At 43.0% G+C, this 20,868-nt stretch overlaps 1 protein-coding gene across 8 annotated transcripts in view; it reads left to right on the forward strand.

Annotated features, from left to right (window-relative positions):
* Nucleotides 1-14,347, forward strand: part of LOC123585013 (quinone oxidoreductase-like protein 2) — a 29,843-nt gene extending 15,496 nt beyond the window's left edge. Inside the window, exons 9-12 of one of the 8 annotated variants that reach the window (XR_006705844.1) lie at nucleotides 691-919; nucleotides 1,838-2,276; nucleotides 11,006-11,053; nucleotides 14,218-14,347. Coding sequence is in view for 3 of the 8 variants with exons in the window: in XM_045452788.1 (XP_045308744.1) it covers nucleotides 691-919; nucleotides 11,006-11,053; nucleotides 14,218-14,268 (328 nt within the window). In the remaining 5 variants the exon portion in view is untranslated. The other 7 variants (XR_006705845.1, XR_006705843.1, XR_006705842.1 and 4 more) reach the window with 7 other exon arrangements.
* Nucleotides 14,348-20,868: the final 6,521 nt, after the last annotated feature.

The raw sequence follows: 20,868 nt of genomic DNA on the forward strand, positions 1-20,868 counted from the left end.
GACTGAGCCACCCAGGCGCCCCAGGATTTCCTTCCTTTTTAAAGCTGAATAATACTCTGTTGTATGTATATAACACATTTTGTTTATCCATCCATCAGTTCAGGGACATTTGGGTTGTTTCTACCTCTTGGCTATTGTAGATAGTGCTGCTATGAACGTGGGAGTGAAACTATCTCTTCAAGATCCTATTTTCAAGGTGCCTGGTGGCTCAGTTAGTTAAGTGTCCCACTTTTATTCAGGTCATGATATCGGGTTTCGTGAGTTCAAGCCCCTCGTTGGGCTCTGTGCTGACAGCTGAGAGCCTAGAGCCTGCTTTAGATTCTGCGTCTCCCTCTCTCTGTCCCTCTCCCCCGCTTGTGCTCTCTCTTTCTCTCTAGTAAATAACTAAACTTTAAAAAAACGTTTAAGAAAAAGACCCTGTTTTCGGTTATTTTGGATAGAGACCCAGAATGGCATTGCCTGATTGTATGGTAAGTTCCATTTTTAGTTATCTGAGGAACCTCCATACTGTTTTCCACTTGAACCATTTCACAGTCCCACCCACAGTACATGAGGGTTCCAGTTTCTCTACATCCTTGCTAACATTTGTTATTTCCTGTTGTTGTTGTTGTTTTTTATAGTAGCCATTCCAATGAATGTGAATATACATTGCTTTGTATAATTTCTTCTTCTTCTCTTTTCTTCCCTCAGCCTGGCCTGGGAGGGCAGGATTGTGGTGGTGGGTTTTGCTGGAGGAACCATTGCTTCTGTGCCAGCCAACCTTCTGCTCCTGAAGAATGTCTCTGCTATGGGGCTGTACTGGGGCCGATACAAAGAGCAGAACTTTCCTGTCTTCTCCAGAATCCTGTCCTCTGCTCTTCAGTACTGCCAGCAAGGGCGCATCCAGCCACACATCGGAGCGGTTTTTAAGCTGGAGGAGGTGAGATGCTTTTAAGGGATGTGATGTGCCTAATGCCAGCACATAATCTGTGTCGAACGACTGGGTAGTTTCTCTCTGGAGCCCATAAATCCTCCTTTTATGCAATGAAAAGGTAAAAATGCAATGCAGAATAATGGAGTCTCACGGGCTGCGGGGCCACAGGATTTCTCCCCATCTTCTGGTTTGTACGGCCGTAGCCTCAGGCCTAGTGAGCCACCTGGGAAACCGAATTTGCACAGGCCATGAAGAAGCTGGATATTGAGACTGTATGTATGTCATGGGTTTCTTAAGCAGGGGGAAGTGATGGTGCTTTAGAAAATAATTTACCCGTGTTTAAATGAACTCTGAACTCCACAACATACAAGTCTAAGAAGCAAGCATTTAACTTGACCTTTGATTTTAGCATACAGACGCTTTAAAGTACAACCAGATGATCTAAGCCGAGGTTCTGAGAACAAAACACTGTATCATGCCCAGCATCATAAGACTGTAATTCATCCATTAGTCACTGTAGTTAATTTTGTTGGCTGTTCACTCCCTTCTTTCATTCCCCCTCAGTCCCATTAATGTGGCTTAGACTTCCTCCCCTGTAATTGTGTGCATGCATATGCAATATAGTTGTAAATGTGAATCTGTTAGGTATTCACTGTGAATTCACTGCGAAGCCTTTTCTTTTCCTTTTTTTTTTTTTTTTTTTTTGGCTTAATTTGTTTTAACATTCAAAAAACTGTTTTGGTAGCTTGAGTCGGCCCTGGATGGGGCAGCGTTTTGTTCCCGTGCAGATTAGTTGAGCCCAAGCTGTCAGTGCCAGACTTTACTGCTCATCAGCCTTCCATATTTATTTTTATTTTTTCCTATGCTGGGGCATATTCTTCTCAAACATGGTTTACTTTCTTCTTCTCCTTTTTGGTACATCAGTCAAGAGGGTAGCATTTGGTGGTAAAAAGAGAACCTGACTGGTCATGGGAAAACTGGTCGGATTCTATTTCCACCTGTGCCTTTAGTGGCTCCTTCGTGGAAGTCTCCTCTGCCCTCCGACCATCAGTCTCCACGCCTCTGCAGCAGGTTATGTACTTCAGGGGCGGCAGTGTGCGGGGGTGGGCAGGTGACCCGAGCTGCCTGGCCTCTGGGACCCCATCTCTGCTGGGGTCTGAGTAGCTGCACATTTTTACCTTTTTGTTCATCTGTTTCTTGTGTTAAAAGGTTTTGTGGCTTAAAAAACTTGAAAACCACCAGTTTCCAGAATTGCTGAGTCCCCTTCCGTCTTGTGACTTTTATCATGTGCCTGTGAACCGAGGTTTGCTTTACCTAAAGCTCATGTATACCTGTCGATAGAAGATGAGGACAGTTAGGACGGGTACGGAAACACTTGCTAGTTTAAACAGTCTCTTCTCTCCACTGACGTGTTCTAAGTGCTGCTCAGGCATGAGAGAAAACCAGAGTTGGATTATTGTTTTAATCACTCACACTGAAGTTCTCTGTTCTTTTTTTTAATTAAAAAAATTTTTTTAATGTTTACTTATTTTTGGGAGATAGAGTGCGAGCGGGGAAGGGGCAGAGAGGGAGACACAGAATCTGAAGCAGGCTCCAGGCTCCAAGTTGTCAGCACAGAGCTCGACATGGGGCTCAAACCCACAAACTGTGAGATCATGACCTGAGCTGAAGTCAGATGCTTAACTGAATGCGCCACCCACGTGCCCCTCTGTTCTCTCTTTTTTAAAAGTTTACTTATTTATTTTGAGAGAGATAGAGAGTGGGCAGGGGAGGCGCAGAGACAGGAGGAGAGAGAGAGAATCCCAAGCAGGCTCCACACTGTCAGCACAGAGCCAGATGTGGGGTTTGAAGCCACAAAACTTGAGATCATGACCTGAACTGAAACTGAGAATCAGACACTTAACTGACTGAGCCCCCCACGTGCCCGAATTTCTCTCTTCTCTTAAACACAAATTAGCTATCTAATTACTACCCTCCTGTCAGCTTGTCCTCTCCTTTCCAATGAGGGCTCCACATGTAGGGTTTTTCTGATTCTTCCCGCACTGCTGACCTTCCTGCTATCACCGGGCCCTCTGAGACCATTCTCCCTAACAATTTCAAACATTTCATTCACACACCGTCCCTTTACTATTTCTTTTCTTTCTCTGTCTCTTTTTTTCAATATTCAAACCACATAGAGGAATAGTAATAATATAATAATGGCAGCCCCCATAGGTTAGGTGTATCCTATGGGTCAAGAACGGTGCTAAACACTTTTACATGTATTTTCTCATTTCATCTTTGTGACGCTCCCTTGACGTGTGAGCCATTTTTATCACGTTTTACAGATGAAGAAATCAAGACTTGTAGGAGCTAAGAAACCTGCTCGATATTATATAGTAAGTGACAGACCTGGAATCCAGTCCAGGTTGGTTTGAAGCCAGATTCTGGGCTCCTTATGTCTAAGGCAGACCCTTTCCTCATACAAACGAGGAAGTTGCTTCTTAGAAACCTATTCTAGAGTATAAAGTTTGTTCATCTATCAGAGAATTATTATGTGAAAGAGCTATCTTATAGTTAAAACAACCAGGAATCTTGGATTTTTCCAAGCAGTACTGGAATTTATAGATTTTAGGTCTTTTAAAATTTAATTTAATTTACTTTTTAAATTTATTTTGAGACAGAGTGAAAGAATGTGAGTTGGGGAGAGGCAGAGAGAGGGAGAAAGAGAATCTCAATCGGGTTCTGCCCTGTCAGCACAGAGCCCAAATCAGGGCTCGATCCCACAAACTGGGAGATCACGACCTGAGCTGAAACCAAGAGTCAGACATTGAACCAACTGAGCCACCCAGGAACTCAGGTTTTATTCTTTTAAAATGAAGATGATTAAATGAATATATGTCGTTAATTTGACTTAACTGTAAAGCCTGGGTAATATTTTTTATGTAAATTAGTTAATGTATTAGAAAAATATTATTTATCAGAACCTGTCGGGGCTTGGAAAATGACCTCTGTATGTATATACACCAGTATATACATATAATATCAGAGATGCTAGTGTTTCCTAGTTTGTGTTTTCTCCTGAATACGTGGGCTTATAGATTTGACCTTGGTAGTTGATATTAATATGACCACATACTTTGTACCATAGTCTTTTTAGTAGGCATGGGTATGAACTTCTGTAGCCCTCTGTGCTTTTTGTTCATCTACTCATAATTACTCGATACTTGTCATTCCTATAGACTATGAACTCCATGTGGGCAGGGGCCATGCATCTCTTTGTCTCCAGATTCTGGCAGGTACTCATGTATCTGTTGAATGACTGATTGAGAGGAGGGGGCTATGGGGTTAGACCACCTGAGTTCAGATCCTGGCCCTACCACTTAACTGGCTATGGGCAAATTACTCACATCTCTGTGCCTTAGTTTCCTCATGTGTGATAGGGGCAGCAATATACTCTATATACTAAGGTGGTTATGAAGATCGCATAAGATAACACGTGTAAAAGCACATAGCAAACTCTTAATATATTGTTTAAGGCAAAATACCTCGCCATCATAAAATGGTTAGAGTTGAACTTTTTCACGTCCCATGAACTGTAACACATATGTTGACATTTCATGGGTAGGATTAGAGAAACAGCCTTTAGATTTTGAATTTTAACTAGAATGTATTATTTGCTGAAGGGTTGCACCCTTGCCGTGATGGGTGGGCCATGAATGTGTCCCGTGATCTGTTCAGAGGATGGTCTTATTTAGATGTGCCAAGTCTGTGTTCTGTAGGGAGAAGCTCACACACATCTCAACTAGACAATATTTAAACCCTAGAGATCTGAGCTTGATTATTATACCAAGGTCAGGTGAGGTTACTACATGAATAGATTTGATAGATAGAAATTGTTTACTTGAAGTTTCCTGAGTGTATGTGTGGAATATTCTTTTTTACTTTAAGGTAGACTTTCATGCCCAGCACAGATCCCAACATGGGGCTTGAACTCACAACCCTGAGATCAAGACCTGAGCTGAGATCAAGAGTTGGATGCTTAACAGACTGAGCCACCCAGACACTCCTATCTGTGGGATATTCTTTTTTTTTTTACTTGTTAATTTTGAGAGAGAGAGAGAGAGAGGGAGAGAGTGAGAGAGAGAGCATGAGCAGTGGAGGGCCAGAGCGAAAAGGAGAGAGAAAGAATCCTGAGCAGGCTCCACACCGCCGGTGTGATGTGGGGCTCGAACTCATGAACTGTGAGATCATGACCTGAGCTGAAACCAAGAGTTTTACACTTAACCAACTGAGCCACCCAGGTGCCCCATATCTGTGGAATATTCATAAAAATTAAATTACTCTTTAAGTTTAAAAAAAATTTTTTTAACATTTATTCATTTTTGAGAAACAGAGAGAGACAGAGTGCAACCAGGAGTGGGGCAGGGAGAGAGGGGGACACAGAATCCGAAGCAACCTCCAGGCTCTGAGCTGTCAGCACAGAGCCCAACACGGGGCTCTAACTCACGAACCGTGAGATCATGACCTGAACCGAAGTCAGATGCTTAACTGACTGCACCACCCAGGCTCCCCTATGTTTAACTTTTAATAAATGACCAACCGTTTATGAGAATGGTTGTATTCTTTTGCATTCCCACCAACAATATGGGAGAGTCTAGTTTTTTGCCATCTGCCAGAACTTTGTATTGTCACCTGTTTTCTTTAATGGTGGCTGTCCCAGTAGGTTTATAGCGGTATCTGACTGTGGATTTAATTTGCATTGCTCTGTTGATCTTGAGTATGTTTTCACATGCTCATTTGTCATCTACCTCTTTTTTGGTAAAATGTATCGGCTGACTTTTAAAAGAAGATTCAGATGAACATGTATTAGAGCAATGACATGAGGAGTATAATGCAACTCTGACGACATATCACTAACTAAGCATTTTTACCTTTTGAAAACAATCCCACTCAGTCCTAGATGTGGTCATTCACTCATGAGTTTATTTTCTTTGTCAGCATTCACTGGGTACCGTGTGTATGCCAGTCAATAAAAACAGACTTTAGGCGTTTGTTTTGTTGGGAAGATCTCAGGACAGGGTTACAATAGGGGGAAAGAGTTGGATTCTAAGGAGGTATGAATCAGCATGATATATTTAGGGAACTGTAGCTTATTTTGATTATTCGTGCTTGATAAGCTAATTAAAAATTCTAAGAGCAGAACTTAAGACAAAAGCAATATCCTCACCCTGCCCCCATATTATTCTGAGTTGCATATCTCCAGAGACAGATTTAATTATGGCTTCACCCTGTGTGAGGGAGGGTTCTGGGAACAGCCTGGGTGTCTATGTAGGGAGCGGTATGGAACAGCCTCCCTCTCTGGGGGCAGCCTGTAGAACACAGAGGGAAAATGTCCCCAGGCATCTGAATTAGCTATCAAAAGAGTCTGGTCTGATGCCATGCACTTTCCCTCTTAGTTTCTCACTCAGAGCCTTATCACACTCTGAGCATCCAGTCCGGGACACCACTGGTTGCCTGGATAGAAACCACAAGGTAGAAAGGAGACAGAGTTGGATTATTCTTAGAAGTAGCTACAATCACAGCAGACGTGGCAAATGGACATAGAAGCCCAGAAAAACAGAAGGGAAAATCACAGATGTTCAAAATTATGACATCCCCAAATCACGGAACAAAAAGTTTGTGTTTCCCACCAATATTATCTTTTAAAGAAGTTAGGTAAATATGTGCTACAGTTCTATACATACATACATAAGCCAAGTGATTAAAAACGAGCTTTAGCTTGTTTAAATGGACAACTTTTACGGACAACTTAAACGGACAACTTTCTTTGTATGTCAACATTAATCTGTAGGAGATTCCTCATTTCTCTAGGAAGCCAGTAAAAGAGGGATCGCTATCTCGAATCGCGCTTGCTTTCGGAGTATTTCCTATCTTTGGGCTGAGACAGATCTCTGGGAACAGGCAGCTTCAAACTGACGGTGAGATACAGCTGTAAGTCGCCTGGAGCTGTACCTCTGAGTGATCGACAGGGCAGGGATGCATGTTTCAAAACACGTGTCTTAGACCTCTTCTACCTTTTCTACCTCCTTTGAGTATGTCTAAATTTACGTGGATTGGAAAGGTCTCTGTAAGGCACAAAGCCCTGCAAGACAGATGTTTTTGAAACGAGAGATTTCATGCTGCAGAGAATTGACTTGTTTGATTGATTGATTTGTTTTTCTGCTTATTTTTTTCTATGCTTTTTGGGAAGAGTTTCCGTGGGAAGGTTGGCTATATTCATATTCCTCATTTCAAAGCCCAGTTTCTTTTTATTACTATTTTTATTTTTTTTACATTTTATTTTTTTAATGAATATGATTTATTGTCGAACTGGCTTACATACAACACCCAGTGCTCATCCCAAAAAATCAAAGCACATTTTCATTGTTGGGCCGTCTTCTGCTTTTAGGTCTGTGTATTTCTGGATATCTGTATTTACTTATTCCCTTTATTCTCGTTGCCCACTACCGTTCTCTACTCTTGTTTCCCTCCTCAGAGTCAGTCTCTATAATGTGTTTGATACGTATGCTTGGATTATATTTCCTTGTAAAACATACAATTTTTTTGTGTGTTAGTTGATTTTCAAGTGACACAAATACCTAACAGCATAAGGTTGTGCAGTAGACCTTGTTCCGTTTCTCCATTTTTCACTCAGTGCTGTCTTTTTAAGTGCCACCGATGTTGCTGGTGCTGTACCCGGTTCATTGCTTCTCACTGCTGCCTAGAAGAGAGCGGTGTGCACCTGCCATAGTTTACAGACCGGCTTCCTAGTGATGCACTCTGGCCTTGACCTGATTCCCTGCCACCATAGTCAGCACTATAATACACAGTCACACAGTCTCACAGTCGGGACTGTGCAATGTTGCTTTGGGAGCATTTTCCCAGGAGTAGGGTTGTTGGGTCATAGGATGTATGACAGCAAACCGCTCTCCAGGATGACTCAACTGGTTCACGCCCTCACCAGCAGTGCACGCGAATTCTTCTTTCGCCAGCCCATTGATATGTAGCATTGTCCTACTTTCTGATTTTTGCCAAACTGACGGGTGTAAAGTGGCATCTTATTATTTTAATTTGCATCTCCCTGATTTCTAATCAATGTAAGCATCTCTTTATAGATTTGGTAAACATTCAGGTTTCCACTTCTTTGAATAGCATTTTAAGCCCTTCATGCGATTTTCTGCAGGGCTTCCTGTCTCTTTCTTACTAATTTGCAAAATTTCCTTGTGTAATCTGCAGTTCTCAAATTTTAATGTGAGTATGAATCACCTGGGGATCTTGTTAAGATGCAGATTATGATTCAGTCAAGGTAGGAAAGGGCTCAAGATGGTGCATTTCTAATAAGCTCCCAGATGATACAGAAGCCTCAGGTCCTTGAACCACCCTGTGAGTAGCAAGGTTCTAGATGCTAATTTGAGACTTTGCAGAAGTCTGTCTCTCCAAATTTGTCATTGCTCTGTCATCTTTGTCTAGATTTAATGTAATCAAACACATCAATATTTTGCCTTGTGGGTTAGTGCTATTTGGGATATATTTAAAAAGTCCTTTGTTATATCTGGGTCACAGTGATCTTTTCTATTTTTCTCTACTAACTTTGTACTTTTATTTCACACTATTTCATGCTTTTAATCCATCTGAAGTCACCTCTGTATTGGGTATACGTTAGGTAAGCAATTTTTATTTTTCTACTTACAGTGACCTAGTTTTCCCAGACCAAATAGTTCATTGTTTCTCCATTGATTTATGTTGCTACCTTCATCTTATTTCAAGTTCCCAGATATACTCTGTTTCCTCTTCTATTCCCTTGGTTCAGATATCTGTTCCCATAACAGTATCATACTGTTGTTGTCTTTATAGTTGTGAAGTATGTTTTCCTATCTGAAGGGCCACTATTCCAACCTTTGTTCTTTCTTAAACTCCTAAAGATTCTTTGTGAATCTTTATCCTTTTAGGTAAATTTTGGAATAGATTTGTTTAGTTCCTGAAAAATATCTGACTGACATTGGAGTTGCATCGACATTATAGATTAATTTGGGGGAGGTACTGATGTTTTTACAATGTTGTCTCATTTGTGAAGAGGGATATATTGCCATTTATTCAGATGTTTCATGTTTGTAAATAAATTTCAAAGTTTTTCTCCATAAAGTCTGTGGGCCGTTCTTAATTATGTTAATTATAAGTACTTTACTGCATTTGTTGCCTTTGAGAACACTATTTTATTTCTGTTATATTTCCTACTTGATTATTTTTTATATAGATGTCAGTAATTTTTGTTAGCTGATCTCTATCTCACAATATGCTGGCCTTTCTCATTTGCTTATCTGTTGCTTTGATTAGGTTTTCCATGTAGATTATTACATTCTATGCAAATAATGACACTTCTATTATCTTCTACTGTTTGCTTTTTTCAATTTTAATTTTGTGCATTTGTTATTTATTTTATTAAAAATCAGTAGACTTTACTTACTTTTCCAGCAGTTTTAGGTTTACAGAAAAATTCCACAGAAAGTATGTAGCATTCACATATATTCCTTCTCCCACCACCCAGTTTCCACTAGTATTAACATATTGCATTGGTGTGGTACATTTGCTACAAGTGATAAGCCGATGTTGATACATTATTATTAACTGAAGTCCATGGTTTACATTAGGGATCACTCTTGTGCTGTACAGGTCTATACGTTTTACCAAAACGAACGTATACTGTCATGTATCCATCATTACAGTATCATACAGAACAGCTTCAGTGCTCTAAAGAATCCCCTGGGCTCCATGTATTCACCCCTGCTCCCAACCCCAACCCCTGACAGCCACGGATCTTCTTACTGTCTCTACAGTTTTAGCTTTTACAGAATGTCGTGTGGTTGGGATCGTATAGTATGCAGACTTTTGAGACTGGCTTCTCTTACTTAACAATATGCATTTAGGGGCGCCTGGGTGACTCAGTCAGTTAAGCATCCTACTCTGGTTCAGGTCATGGTCTCACGGTGCGTGAGTTTGAGCCCTGCGTCTGGCTCTGTGCTGACAACTCAGAGCCTGGAGCCTGCTTCGAGTTCTGTGTCTTCCTCTCTCTCTGCCCCTCCCCACCCCTGCTCACACTCTGTCTCTCTCTCTCTCTCTCTCTCAAAAATAAATAAACATTAAAACATTTTTTGAAAAAAAACCCAATATGCATTTAATGTTCTCCCATGTCTTTTTGTGGCTTGATAGTTCATTTCTTCTTCTTAATTTTTTTTAAATGTTTATTTTTGAGAGGGAGAAGAAGAGAGAGACAGAGCAAGCGTGAGGGAGGGTAGCAGAGGCAGAGTGAAGGGAAATCCCAAGCAGGCTCCGCACTGTCAGCACAGAGCCCAACGCGGGGCTTCATCCCACGGACCGCGAGATCATGACCTGAGCCAAAGGCGGACGCTTAACTGACGGAGCCACCCAGGCATCCCGCTCGTGCCATTTCTTGAAACGACCGTCCCCTCTGCACTGAGTTTGCCTTTGCTCCTTTGTTAAGGCTCAGTTGACTGTCTTCGTGGGGGCCTGTTTTGGGCTCTCGTGTGTTCCGTTGATGCACTTATGCTCTCGCCAGTATCGCACTGTTTTTATTACCGTGGCTGATTTTTAATTTATGTTTTATAGCCTTGTACTTCTAAAAAAAAAATAGGATTTGAGATAGATTGCAATTTCGGTTACACTGGAAACAGGACAATTTTAATAAGAAGATAAAAATTGTAAAATATTAAACTATTGATTCTTCTGGCAGTGGCTGCATTCTTTCAAGAGCTAGAACACACAGAAATATTACAATAGAGTATGGAGCGGCCTGAGGACTTTTTACCTGCTGTCACTTATCTGACGACGTTGAAAATTGTTAGTTTGGACAGAAAAATTCTGAAGCTGGGTTATTCTTAAATATTATTATTTTCCTTTCAGTTTATGGTGATTGTTCAGCTAGTATTGCATAGTTAGTTGTATACAGTTCATTGGAGACACGTCTTAATATTTCGGCTATTTTAAGACTCGGCCTACCAGAGAATGCTTATTGAAATATGCAACCGTGACCATATATTTTTGAATTTTTTTTAGGTCAATGATGCCTTCCTTCATGTGATACAGCGCAAATCCATGGGCAAGGTGCTTATCTCCCTGAAATAAACCCTCACCTCAGCAGCAAATTCAGCATGTCCAAATCTAAGCTCCTCATCTTTCCAAAAAACCTCCTTTACCTCCAGTGTTTCTAAAGGTGTGACCGCTTTCCTGATTAATCCAGGTTCAGAATCTTTTAGAGGCATCTTCGATTCTGTTTTCTTATTCCTAGTAAATAGTGTGACACATACTGTATAGTCCTAGTTTGTCTGTATTGGAGAGGGAAAGGAGGCTGTTAGTAATTACACCAGGCAAGCAAGGTGTCCCAGGCAAAGCAGGATGTATGGCCGTTCTGTTCACAATGCCTCAGTGGCCGGGTTCTGTCATCCCCACCTCTCAAGATATCTCTCACCTCCGTATCCTCTTTTCCATTCCAGCCAATTATGTTTCATCTGCTAATTCCAGTAACTTTCTGACTGGCTTTCCAACCTTTAAACGTCCCCCACCCCTCTGTCCTTGTTATACATTGTTGCCATGGTGACCTTCCTAAAGTACAGCTGTGACTGTGTCTCTTCTCAGAAAACCTGCAATGGCTCCCCTTGGTCTACATGGTGGAGTCCAGACTCCTCAAGCTAGCATTTCTTTGTGTCCATGGCCTTGCCATGCTCTGCTCTGCAGCCTCAAGTTACACAACGCCTCTGGTCCCTCCATGTGTACTTAGATTTCCTGCCAACCCCCCCTTTCCTCTGCTCAAGCAGTTTCCTCTGCTCCCTTGTCCCTGTCAAACACAAACCTTTCTGACTTCCAAGACCGACCTCTGCCATGAGCCTGCCCCCTCAGGAGGCTGGTCATTTCTTCCCTTCCACTTTCCTGTAGCTTTTTCCCTGGGATTTGTCACATTCTGCCTGGCACCAGAGGGAGCAGCATGTCTAGTAGAATGAACACAGGATTCTGAATCTAAGATGTGCGTTCGCATCCTGGTCTTACCACTTCGGAGGTGGTTACTTAAGGTCTGTGAGCCTCCATTTTCTCATATTACAATATCTACCTCACAACGTTGTCGTGGGCAACACATGCAGCAATTGGGCAAATTATCCGGTGCGTGGTGAGCTATTAGCAAATGCTCGTTACTTTTACTTCTTTCTCTCCTCCTTTCCCAAGGTAGCATAAGTTTTTTGAAAGCGGGTACCATGTCTGATTCACCTTTGTACCTCCCACAATTCCTATCACAATGAGTAGTAAATACGCCATACATGGAATTGATTTTAAATTGTCCACAAGTCTTAAATTGTGGGAGTAAGTTAAGAATGCGCCAGCCTGGAAACAAACCAGATGTCCATCAACAGATGAATGGGTAGAAAAAATGTGGTGTATACACACAACAGGAATATTATCCAGCCTTAAAAAGGAATGAAATTCCGACCCATGCTGCCACATGATGAACCTTGAAGACGTTATGCTAAGTGACATAAGCCAGTCACAAGAGGACAGACATGGTGTGATTCCACTCCTAGGAAGTACCGAGGGTAGTCAAATTCATAGAGACAGGAAGTAGAATGGTGGTTGCCAGGGGCTGGGGGGAGGACAGACTGAGGGGGTTATTGTTTAGTGAGTACAGAGTTTCAGTTTGGGAAGATGAAAACGTTTGAGAGCTAGATGGTGGTGATGGTTGCCCAACAATGAAGAATATACTTAACGTCACCGAACCGTACATGTAAAAATGGTTACAATGATGAATTTTATGTTACGTATGTTTTACTACAACAAAAAATGTAAAAAAAAAAAACAAACCCACAAAAAGCCCCACAACATATTACCTCACATCTAAGTGAATCCATGCAGAGAAGAGAGCAGAGTGTGAGTTGAGTGCCCAGCTTAGGTTGATGTGAGCTCCAGTCTCTGCCCATGGCCGGTCTGTGGGGCAAGCTCCTCTACATTTGTTTCTTGTTCTCTACTCATCCTACTCCATGAGTGATAATTCCCAAAAAAGTGAGTGGTGCGGTGGGGGTAAAACAGACGCCTGACACCACAGGGATGGGGGTACTTTTACTCATTCTTGAGGAGAATAAGTACTTTTATTTGTTCCAATAAATGCGGTAAGAAGCTTTGTTTTCTGATAAGTCCTTCAGGCCATTTGGAAACACCTATCTTCTCAGGATCTCCTCATCAAAAGAGCTCTTGGAAGGACTGAATTGTAAAATCGGGAGTGAATATTTGGGGAAAGAATTGAAAACCGAGAAAGTAGCAGAAGGTGGGGGGGCGGGTGTCAGGGAAGCCACCCCTGTGTCTGTTGTGGGACCTTGTGGTGCTTCTGTGAGGGCCAGAGCCCACGCTGCACCTCTTCCTGCAAGCAGGGGAGGGGCGGGAGGGCGGGGCAGGACAGAGGATCTGAAGCAGGCTCTGTGCTGACAGCATCGAGCCCGATGTGGGGCTAGAACTCACAAAACCGAGAGATCACAACCTGAGCCCAAGTCAGGCGCTCAACTGACTGAGCCACCCAGGCGCTCCCAACCTTACTTCTTCTTAACCTGAGCTAGTTTGTATTTAAATGACGGTTGGTCTTCAAAAATATCAAGACACCAACTTTGAGGCTAATTAAAAAAATTTCCTGTCACCCTTTGGGATAATCAAAGACTTGCTTGGCAGAGAGAAGCACGAAAGATCAGGGTTGGGAAAAGTGTGCAAGCCCAGCGGGGAGCTACCTTTCCTTCTGTTCAGAGCTGATCAGTAGGTGTCACCAGTAATAAAGATCAATTGCCCTCAGCTCACTAAAGTCAAAATGACTTAGATTGAAAGAGGCAGTCGTTAAAGAGAGCGAGTTTCTTCAGGTTGAACAAGTGTTGGTTAGAAGCCCTAATGACCTGCTCCCTGCTCGCTGTGTTCCTGCTTCTTTGGGATGATTTGATTTGAAAGCATTTGACTCATATTTTAGTCACTGTTTGGCCGTTCCAGCATCTGAACCACTAGCCTGAAAAAAAGAATCAATGCAGCTTCGAGTGACCGTATTTATTCGATATTCAAGATTTTCCCCAGCTCTTCCCCGCCGGCTGGCTGCCGGAGAAATCTCTCCCACACACCTACCTCTTCTTTTTCACCAGCTGTGGGTCTGTCCACCTGCACACACTTCTCTCAAAACTCAAGTGAGGTATTAACTATGGGATGACCTTGTCTCTGCATCTTCAGGATATTTGTCCCTGCTCCTTCCTCTGCAGCTGTGGCAAAGACCGCAAAAGATTTGTTACGTAGCAAGCGAAGAGAAATAAAGGCGTCCTCACGTCGTCGCTTGTGTTCAACAACAACAACAACAACAAAATTAAATAAATGAAGAAAAATTTGCACTATTACTTCTTCCACTTCATTTTTCTTCTCGGATTGTGTAAGTGAATCAAAGAGCAGTGAGTTTTCAAAATAGTTATTGTTTATAAAAGTCATGGGAAGGGACGGCCCAAATGAAACAAATGCTGGCATGTCTAACTGTTCTCTTCCCCTGGCTTCTTTGTCACAGCTTATTGCTAGATGGAAGCCCTGAGGTGGAAGGATGCCGACTTCTGGAACTTTGCTATTGTTGAGAAATCCTATACAGAGTGATTATTATTTTTAAAAAAATTTTGCTGTATGTAGAAATAGTTTCTTAAACTTCAGTGAATTGCCTTGTTATTTTAAAAACGGTGTTTGGGGCGCCTGGGTGGCACAGTCGGTTAAGCGTCCGACTTCAGCCAGGTCACGATCTCCCGGTCCGTGAGTTCGAGCCCCGCGTCAGGCTCTGGGTTGATGGCTCAGAGCCTGGAGCCTGTTTCCGATTCTGTGTCTCCCTCTCTCTCTGACCCTCCCCTGTTCATGCTCTGTCTCTCTCTGTCCCAAAAATAAATAAACATTGAAAAAAAAAATTAAAAAAAAAAAAACGGTGTTGTTAAAATGATCACAAAACAATCATTGAAAAAAATCAAAGCAGCAAAAAGTTTATGAGTAGAAGTTGTTATCCTATTTTTCTCTAACCTGCCTGCCTTTTTTTTTTTTAATGCTTATTTATTTTTGAGAGAGAGAGAGAGAGAGAGACAGAGTGCGAGCAGGGGAGGGGCAGAGAGAGAGGGAGACACAGAATCCGAAGCAGGCTCCAGGCTCTGAGCTGTCAGCACAGAGCCCGATGCGGGGCTTAAACTCAGGAACTGTGAGATCATGACCTGAGCTGAAGTCAGATGCTCAACCAACTGAGCCACCCAGGTGCCCCATCTAACCTGCCTGTCTTACTCCCTTTCTCCAGGGAAACCACAGTAAGCAGTTTGGTGCTGCTTTGGTAGATCCTTTAAACACGTACACACGATGCATACACACAGAGGTTTTGTTTTGTTTTTTTTTTTTGTTTGTTTGTTTAAATAAAGACATACATAGGTTTTAAAAATAACCAATCATCAGGGCAGCTGGGTGGCTCAGTCGGTCAAGTGTCTGACTCTTGGTTTCAGCTCAGGCCATGATCTCCGAGTTTGTAAGTTTGAGCCCCACAACGGGCTCTGTGCTGGAGTGTGGGGCCTGCCTGGGATTCTCTCCCTCCCTCCCTCTCTCTGCCACCCCACCCCGCTCATGCACACGCGTGCGCTCTCTGTCAAAATATATAAATGAATTAATTGATCATAGTATGCACACTGTTCTGTATTGTACTGTTTTTAATCAGTATGTCATAGACATCATTCCATATTAGTAAAATAGACATCTCGTTCTTTTTAACAGCTGTTTAGTGCTCCAAAATGAGGATATGTATCATATGCAACCACTTCCTTATTAGTGGGCTTATTCTGCACCGCTCCCTGGTGGTCTAGTGGCTAGGATTAGTGGGCTTATTCATTTATTCACCTTGATGTGATACACGTGGCTGTGCCTCTGTGTGACAAGCTCAGCACAGCACAGGGAATATACACGATGGTGGGCAGAAGTTTACAAATTTAGCGGGGGAGATGGACGTGAATTAAAACCACAAAACCATGCCAAATTAGTGTCGCATAAAGTATAATGGGGGGATCTAACTCAGGCAGGTCAGGAAAGGTTTCCCTGAGGAGAGATCCTTGAAACTCTGAAGACGGAGGCTTCTGGAACATTGAATTCTAGGAATTTAAATAGGGAAGGAAGGGAGGAATGTTCTAGGGCCCCATGGCAAATGAAAGTCTGTGAGTGAGAGGGGCTGAGAGAAGAGGAGTAGGGCTGGGGGGGAGCAATGGAGGCAGGTGTTGTAACATGAGGCTGCAGACAGGCCCAGATTAGGCGGGGACCTGTGGGCCAGGTATGGTTTGTGCCCTTACCTTAAAAGGTTGGGATGCCATGAGGTGCTCTAGGGAGGGGTGGGGTGGGGGCAGCATGAGCAGCACAGCATTTTTGGAAGAATCCTCCTAGCTATAGTGGGGAGAAAGTTTTAGAGATGAACAGAACAACGAGGAGTCCATGAAAATCCCAATGGGAGAGGAGGGTATCTGGGACTAAGGTGGTGATGATGGGAAGGGAGAGAAATCGACAGGACAGAGAGCTCTGCGGGAAGTAAAAGCAAAAGAACAGGCAGGGTTGGTGGAGGGGGAGGGAGGGAAATGTCAAGATGTCTCCTAGCTTCCTGGATAGGTATTTGAGAGGAGGAACATCAGAAGAGAACCGAGTTTTGGTGGTGGCAGGGGATATGATGGGGTTAGATGCACAAGGTGAGGTTGTGCATATATTGAGACATCCAGGAGATGTGAGCTGTGCAGTTTTCTGTACCTGTCTCATGCTCAGAAGAGAGGTGTGGCCTAGAGATACGAATTTGGGCGTCATTTGCTTGGAGGTACCATTGGTACCTGTGATGAGATTGTAGAGACAGCACGGAGAGAGAAGGGAAGAGGGTCTAGACTGACTGTAAACATCTTTCCTCTCCGTAGGACTGTAGAATATCGTGACTGCTCTGTGGACCACTCAGAGAGACTTGGACAGGGATAGTTTGGTGATTTCACATGAACCACAAGAGGTTATCAGGAAGGCTGTATTGCACAGGGAATAAAGCACCATTCTCTCAGTAGAGGACCAGCAACTGGGGCTCTTAAGTCCAGCTGTTCGGCCTTGGGCTAGACTCCTCTTTTTAATTTTCTCAGGTAAAACCATGAAGATCATAATATGTTTTTTCTACCTTGCGTGGTTCCTCTGAGGGTCAAATGAGATAATGTATGATAATGTGTGAAAGCGCTTTCTAATTGTCATTTTCATAATAGATTATGAGGTCGTCTAGCACCAGTGTGTTCAAGTTCATTTCAGAGTGGAGCAAAAATGTGTATTTTTTTGGCATCTGCTGGGCTGATATGGAGCAAAGGAATTGTTTGATTTTTAAAAGTGTCTCTCAAGTATTTCTACACTCTATTGTAGCTGAAGTCATTGTACTCTTTTATACGGAATAATGGACAAAGCGATGGGAGCCCCATGATCCGACGTACCTCAAAGACATACAGAACCAGACAAGGTCTAAAGAAGGACACCTAAATTGATCCAGAGGGCAGAGGGGGTTCTTTTGTGAGGGATGATGAAAGAATTGGGGCTCTTCATTCTGGAAAGACACAGGCTGAGAGGGGAATATGATTGAAATTTGTAAAATAATGAAAATCATAGGATAAAAATATGAACGTATTAAATCCCAGAGCACAAGAACTAGGGACAACTTTATCATTTTAAAGAAATAGCTTTAGGGCAAAGTAAAAATAGTACTTCTTTACACAGGAATACTAAGCACATGGAACTTACTACTCTCAAAGATTGCTAGGACCAAAATCAAATATTATAAGAGAAAGACATGTATTTCTGGAAGATAGATTCATAGATTATAAAATGAAATGAAAAACAGTTTGGGTAAGTCTCCCCAATTTTGGACTATGGCACCATGGAGAGTGGCCATGACGCTTTCCTGTTTCCATCTGGCATTCTTGTCCAGATCAAGATTCCCGAGTGGATGTGCCAGAGAGGACAGAGCACAGAATTTGAGCTCAGAGGGCCTGGCTGCAAGTGACTCTCGGGAATCATTTCTTTTTATTTACTTTATTTATTTTTATTTATTTATTTATTTATTTATTTATTTATTTATTTAACGTTTATTTATTATTGAGAGACAGAGAGACATAGAACATGAGCAGGGAAGGGGCCGAGAGATGGAGAGACACAGAATGTGAAGCAGGCTCCAGGCTCTGAGCTGTCAGCACAGAGCCCAACGTGGGGCCTGCGGGGCTCAAACCCACAAACTGTGAGATTGTGACCTGAGCCGAAGTCAGACGCTTAACCAACTGAGCCACCCAGGCGCCCCGGGAATCACTTCTTTTTTATGTACCTCCATTTCCTCATCTGCAAAAAGAAGAAAAAAAGGTAATAACATTAAAACCTGCTGCACTATTGTAAGAGATTCAACTGAAGGGATGTCTGTGGCAGTGTTTTGTAGTTGGTAAACATATTAGCCGTAGGGGCATGAGAATTGCCACTTTTATTGTTGCATTTCCAATTCTATTTCCTTTAGGTGGGTTGACCTTCACCTTGTCCTTCCTGAGCCTGGCCTTGCTGGGGAGCAATATTTGCCAGCTCAGAAATGAAGGAGAACACTGAGGATAGGGACACTCCCTGGTCCTCTAGGGAGGGAGGTAGAGAGAATGCAGACATCTCTTCTTTCATCCCTTGTTCTTCCTTGCGAAGGTAGAGAAATAAAGATGAGGAGGTAAGGAGAAGGGTGCCTGGGTCAGTCAGTTAAGTGTCCGACTCTCTGTCTGTCTCTTTTTAATGTTTATTTATTTTGAGAGAGAGAGAGAGAGAGAGAGAGAGAGAGAAAATGAAGGGGGGGGGGAGGGGCAGAGAGATGCTTAACTGACTGAACCACCCAGGTGCTCCTAGCATCTGACTCTCGATATCAGCTCAGGTTGTGATCTGATGATCTTGCAGTCATGGGATCCACCCTGAGTTGGGCTCCACACTGAATGTGGAGGCTGCTTGGGATTCTCTCTCCGCTCCTCTCCTGCTCACACATGCAAACACGCTCTCTCTCTCTCTCTCTCTCTCTCAAACAAACAAACATTATTTAAAAAGATAAGAACTTTGAAAGCATCTCTCTTCTTTGGATGTTTTGGGTGGTGAGATGCCGCTCAAAAACTGGGGTATTCTGGTCTCTGGGCAACTTCAAGTGTTCTCACAGATCTTAGGAAAACTAAAAAAGGGGTAGAGGGCTGGAGGAGGAAAAACCACGGGGATTGGTTTCTTTTTTCTTTTAATGTTTATTTATTTTTGAGAGAGAGAGAGAGAGAGAGAGAGAGACAGAGCACGAGCGGAAGAGGACAGAAAGACAGGGAGACACAGAATCCGAAGCAGGCTCCAGGCTCTGAACTGTCAGCACAGAGCCCGATGCAGGGCTCGAACCCATGGACTGAGAGATCATGACCTGAGCCGAAGCTGGACACTTAACCAACTGAGTCACCCAGGTGCCGCCCTGGGATTGATTTCTTAATGGCATCTATAGGTTTGGGATTTAAGGGAGAGACAAAAATATGACTGAAATTTCCTTTCAAGATGGCCACTGCAGTTTGCTATGCTGGTAAGCCGATGGAGATCTGGAGGGAAAGAATGTGTCTTGCCTGGACACACTCTGAATATGACATGTATCCCTAAGGAATCCAACTTCACCAGAGGAGATCCAGGAACAGCAAGCAGGAAGAGAGGACTGATGACGAATAGCTTTTTATTTCCTCTATAGCAAATATGAATGGCTTTGCCAGTCTTCCAAGCACCCCACCGTACAACTTCCCCTGACCTCATGTCCCATGGAGAAGAGTGAAAGGAGAATGGTCCACTAGCCAAGGCAGCCAACGATTTGAATTGTGGCCTCGGCACTAATTAGCTGTGGGCTCTGCTTCTAGTCCATAAAATGGTGGTAATAGTAACCCCCTTGTCCTTGAGTTGCAATGAGGTCAAAATGAGGTTATATTTGTGAAGCACTTAGCATAGTGCCTGGCAATTCATGGGCCCTAAATAAATGTCGGCCTCTGTCATGACCCATTAGTACCTTCTACTCTAAGGAGATGGATTGCTAGATAATGAGCTCTGTGAATGCGGGAACCGGGTGTGCATTGTGAATTTCTCTGCACCAAGCACCGTCATTCCTTTTCTGTGCAAGTTATATCCATTCAGGGCCCGCTGAAGGCTCATTTCCTCTGTGAAACCAGCTCGGATTGATCTCACTCTCGTAGGAATTCCCATAGCACACAGTTCAGCCCTTAAAGAGCCATGGATTTGCATAGTCGTCTTGTTGCATTTGTATATATTAGGCTTAGCCTTCAACGACATTCAACAATTTAGTGAACATTTGCTATGATCATGGCCTTGGGTTAGAGATGCAACTAGGGAATAAGTTCCATAGTCTCAGGACCTATGTCTGACAGGGGACCCAGTGTAGGACAGCATCCATCTTGCTGTTCTCATCTGCTGCTCTGGACACATGACACAGTGGGAACGCTTTGCAGGAACCTCTCCTTTTGAGGTCCTGGGAGACATATTTTCTGGCAATTGCAGTTTCTTCATTCCTGGTATCTCGAGTTGATGGGAAAGCTGTGCAGGGGGTTTGGATTACTGCTCATTTGTCTCAAAAAAACGTAAAGCGATACTCAGGAGGTTTTTTTTCCTCTTGAGAACAGCAGTAGCATGTCAATCGGTGCCAATTTCACATTGCAGGTGATTGAAAGATTCCTCTTCCTTTTGTTCTGCAATATGCAAACGCCAGTGGCGGAAGCTGGACCAGGTCTACTGAGTTTCTTTCTCCATTACTTCTCTGAAGAAAGGATCAAGGGCGATGTCTTTTTGAAGGCAGGTGTGGGGAAGTAGCACTCGCACGTCCT

This window comes from Leopardus geoffroyi, chromosome C3 (genome assembly GCF_018350155.1).
Source record: "Leopardus geoffroyi isolate Oge1 chromosome C3, O.geoffroyi_Oge1_pat1.0, whole genome shotgun sequence".
Taxonomy (NCBI): Eukaryota; Metazoa; Chordata; class Mammalia; order Carnivora; family Felidae; genus Leopardus; species Leopardus geoffroyi.